The 4,516-nt window shown below is 49.5% G+C and overlaps 1 protein-coding gene across 1 annotated transcript; it reads left to right on the top strand.

Annotated features, from left to right (window-relative positions):
* Positions 1-252: 252 nt before the first annotated feature.
* LOC137142261 (potassium voltage-gated channel subfamily A member 3-like) lies at positions 253-1,997 on the top strand. The gene is given in 2 exon segments (XM_067531527.1): positions 253-439; positions 442-1,997. Coding segments are annotated over 2 exon segments (1,743 nt in total).
* Positions 1,998-4,516: the final 2,519 nt, after the last annotated feature.

Raw genomic sequence — 4,516 nt, 5'->3', positions numbered from 1 at the left:
GGGGTGGCGCCTGGGCTCCCCCCGGCCCGCCGTTCCCCACCGCCCTCCCCGGGGCGGGCTGGGGGCGGGCCGCGGCGCGGAGTGACTGGAGCTGGGCGGTGCCCGGGCTGGGGGGCGGATTTTTTGAGCCGAGCCCCGGCGCTGCTGCTCGGCGCTAGAGCGGCGGCGGCGGCTGGCGGCGGCGGGCGGGTCTCTCTCCCTCTCCGGCCGGGCGAGGAGGCGGCGCCCCGCTGCCCTCCCCGCTCCTCCTGTATGGACGAGCACCTGAGCCTGCTGCGCTCGCCGGCCGCCTCCTCCTCCAGCAGGCACCCGCGGGGCGGCGGCAGCAGCAGCCACCACAACCCGGGCTACACCGAGCCGCCGCCCCCCCCCGAAGCCCCCCACCCCGTCCCCGTGGAGGAGGAAGAGGAAGAGGAGGGCGGCATGACGGTGGTCGTGGGTGGGGGGACCCCCTGCTGGAGGAGCCCCAGCACCCCCACCCCCTGCTCGTGGGGGAACGCTACGACCACCCCCCGGCCCACGTCCCGCTGCCCCCCAGCCACCACCAGGCTGGCGGCGGGGAGCACGAGTGCTGCGAGCGGGTGGTGATCAACATCTCGGGCCTGCGCTTCGAGACCCAGCTCAAGACCCTGGCCCAGTTCCCCGACACCCTGCTGGGCGACCCCCGCAAGAGGATGCGCTACTTCGACCCCCTGCGCAACGAGTACTTCTTCGACCGCAACCGGCCCAGCTTTGACGCCATCCTCTACTACTACCAGTCCGGGGGGCGGATCCGGCGCCCAGTCAACGTGCCCATCGACATCTTCTCGGAGGAGATCCGCTTCTATCAGCTGGGCGAGGAGGCCATGGAGAAGTTCCGGGAGGATGAGGGCTTCATCCGTGAGGAGCAAAGGCCCCTGCCCGACAAGGAGTTCCAGCGTCAGGTGTGGCTCCTCTTCGAATACCCGGAGAGCTCTGGGCCGGCCCGAGGCATCGCCATTGTCTCCGTCCTCGTCATCCTCATCTCTATCGTCATCTTCTGCTTGGAGACCCTGCCGGAGTTCAGGGATGACCGTGACTATGAGGGGACAGGGGGGACCTTTGGCACGAGCAGCGGCCCCTTGGCGACGGACGTCTTCACCAATTCCTCCTCCTCGTCTGTCTTGATGGTATCGTCCTTCACTGACCCCTTCTTCGTGGTGGAGACACTGTGCATCATCTGGTTCTCTTTTGAGTTGCTTGTCCGCTTCTTTGCCTGTCCCAGCAAGGCCACCTTCTCCAAGAACATCATGAATATCATTGACATTGTGGCCATCATCCCCTACTTCATCACCTTGGGCACCGAACTGGCTGAGAGGCAGGGGAATGGCCAGCAAGCTATGTCCCTGGCCATCCTCAGGGTCATTCGGCTGGTCAGGGTCTTCCGTATCTTCAAGCTGTCACGACACTCCAAAGGGCTGCAGATCCTGGGGCAGACCCTCAAAGCCAGCATGAGGGAGTTGGGCTTACTCATCTTCTTCCTCTTCATAGGAGTCATCCTATTCTCCAGTGCTGTCTACTTTGCAGAGGCTGATGACCCCAGCTCAGGCTTCAGCAGCATCCCTGATGCCTTCTGGTGGGCGGTGGTCACCATGACCACGGTGGGCTATGGGGACATGCACCCAATCACCATTGGGGGCAAAATTGTGGGGTCCCTTTGTGCTATTGCTGGGGTGCTAACCATTGCCCTTCCGGTGCCCGTGATAGTCTCCAACTTCAACTACTTCTACCACCGGGAGACTGAAGGTGAGGAGCAAGCCCAATATCTGCATGTAGGGAGCTGCCAGCACCTCTCCTCTACAGAGGAGTTGAGGAAGGCGCGTAGCAATTCCACCTTGAGCAAATCGGAGTACATGGTGATAGAGGAGGGGGGAATCAACAACACTGCATTCAAACAGGCTGCCTTTAAGACGGGCAACTGCACAGCCACAAACAATCCCAACTGTGTGAACATCAAAAAGATCTTCACTGATGTTTAAAAAACAAAAAAAGCCTCTGAGGAAGTGTTAAAAAAAATTTATGATAATAATGCAAAGTGACCATGTAATCAGTATTGTCTGGAACATGCATCATCATTGGTCTGTGTGCCCTTGTTTTACACATATATTTTTTAGATCATTCCTTTTAAAGAACAAAGAAGAGGATTATAAAATAATCAGAAGAAAAGAGGATGGAGGTGGTTGTGGAAGGGAAGATACGAGGACAAAAAGAAGAAGACGCTCCCCGTGGAAACAGGTGTTTGTTCTGCAACACGTTGCAGGGTTGCTTTGGGGGTTTTATTTGGGCAGCTTGCCTCTTTTTGTCTCATTTTTGCAAAGAGTCACTGTGTAGCTGATTCCCCTTTCGATCGTACACATGCACTTGTTGGATTGAAAACCATGAGGCAGAAGGGAAGGAAACAAAATGATATTGCAGAGCCTGTTGGAGGCGAGGGGAGGAAATAACCATTTAATTTTGCAGAGTCTCTGCTACCACATTGTTAAATGATGCTCAATATTGAACATGTGGTGTATGCCATTTATGGGCACATCCTTGATTTCTTTTTCTCCCCAGTTAGATGGTTTATGAAATTCTAATCTATTCAGAGACACAAGTGTAATCAGTTTCGATTTAATCAGAAAAATGTCCTCATTCTCCATTCCTAATTCCCTTCTCCCTCAGCCCTATGGAATTGTTTCATCCAAGCTGAAATTCCTGGCTGCATGGTGTGTGTGTGTGTGGAAAGAGCTCTTCCCACATTTAAATGTTTAACAATTGACTAAGTGAAAGGCGTCCTGAGAGTTTGAGCATCCTATGATGCCTTTGCAGATTGGAGATAGTTAGGCTCTCATTAAATCAGTAATGGGCTTTTTGCAGTGACTGTGCAGCCTCAAACAAAACCCATCAAAAGCCTAGAGACAAAGGGGATATTTCTGTCCATTTCCAATGCATTTGAGATAAGCGTCTGCATCTATCACAAGAAGATTAAAGTGGCAAACGCCTTCCAGCGGAAGTTACTAATTCGGACCTGAGTGATGCAGTTTCTATAGCAACCCTGGTTTCCTGGGAAACCCCAAAAGGTTGTCATGGTATCCCTTTGCCCCATCCCCCTTCATCCTGTGCTGTTTCCACAGTAACCCTTCCAGATGGTTCCAACTTCTGTGATTCCATGGAAAAGCCGCTGCTCTGGTAAACCGCACACACACACATACAGAGAGTTAATCCCAGAGAGATTTAGGTATAGAAACTAGTCATTATCTTAGATGCACAGTTCTTTAGATCTGAAACATTCCTGAAGTCCTGGTACCTACTGAATCAAGAAGCAAAACGATCATCTCTTGATGCTGCTGCACATGTGCTGAATAAAACACTTGTTTATTGGCAATAAACACTACAAATCTCCAAATTATCCTCACGCTCCAGTTCATATCTGATCAGTAAAATTGATTCTCTATATGCAAATCTATACATCTGCTCAGAAGTTCTAGAAAGGCAATCTCATCACTGCACCTTACAGAATAAACTGTACTTAAATTTATGGGATGTGCCCTAGATTTTTTTCAAAAACCTCCCTCCAACTCCAAACAGCAATTCCACTTTCAAGCGTATACGGAACTGAACAACCAGACAGGAAACTTTTAAATGCAAAAGGATGTCAGTCTTTTGACGCTGGGGCGAGGGGAGCAGAGATCTACAAAGCGCACGACTGAAAAGTAACCAAAACCCTGAGGGGAAATATTCCTGCCTCGTCTCATCCACGTCAATGGCTGTGGAACATCAGACAGAAACAGGTGAGTTATGCACTGTGGAGAGAATAGTTTATGCATCCTAAGATATTTGCACTTTCAGATACAGACCTCATATCTTTCTACCAACAACAGCATACAGCCCTCCTTTTATGAATATCCACATGAGCTGTAATAAAATAATAATTTTCCGTAAGAATCCCCTGATTTTTTTTTTCAGCTAAACATATGATCTTATTTAATTTTGATTTTCATATTGTTTGGTTTAAATAATATGTATTTAGTTTAAATAGCACTATGCACACTCAGTGTGGAACGAAGCATCAGTACCGTTTGCAGCTTCAGTCACCAGTATTATGCTAAAATGACTATTTCCACAATGGTTTAGTTTATTTGGTCTCTGATCCCTTTTAAAAAAGAAAATCAAATGACAACCTGTTCCTCCCTGTAAAGATGCAAGCTTGGAGTGTCAGCAGTAAGGTTTGATGATGATATGCTTAAGTCCCATTGAAGTTAAGTGCTTTGCTATATATGGATGAGTTTAAGCACACGCTTAAGTACTTTGCTTAACTGGTGCCTGAGAAATTTGTCCTTTTCTCCTTTACAGCAAAATAATGTAGAAAGTGATGGAATGGCAGGTTATTATAGGCAAATAATTCTCTGATTTTAATTATAAGTTCCGACCTTTCTTAAATGTATAATACGATTTTATTCTTTATAAAATTCTTGGCCTTACTGAAGTCAACAGAGTTTTACCATTGACTTCATAAGAG

Source organism: Emydura macquarii, unplaced genomic scaffold (genome assembly GCF_026122565.2).
Source record: "Emydura macquarii macquarii isolate MOO-44397 ecotype Brisbane River unplaced genomic scaffold, CSIRO-AGI_Emac_v2 contig_3220, whole genome shotgun sequence".
Lineage (NCBI taxonomy): Eukaryota > Metazoa > Chordata > Testudines > Chelidae > Emydura > Emydura macquarii.
This window is presented reverse-complemented; position numbering and strand designations above follow the sequence as displayed.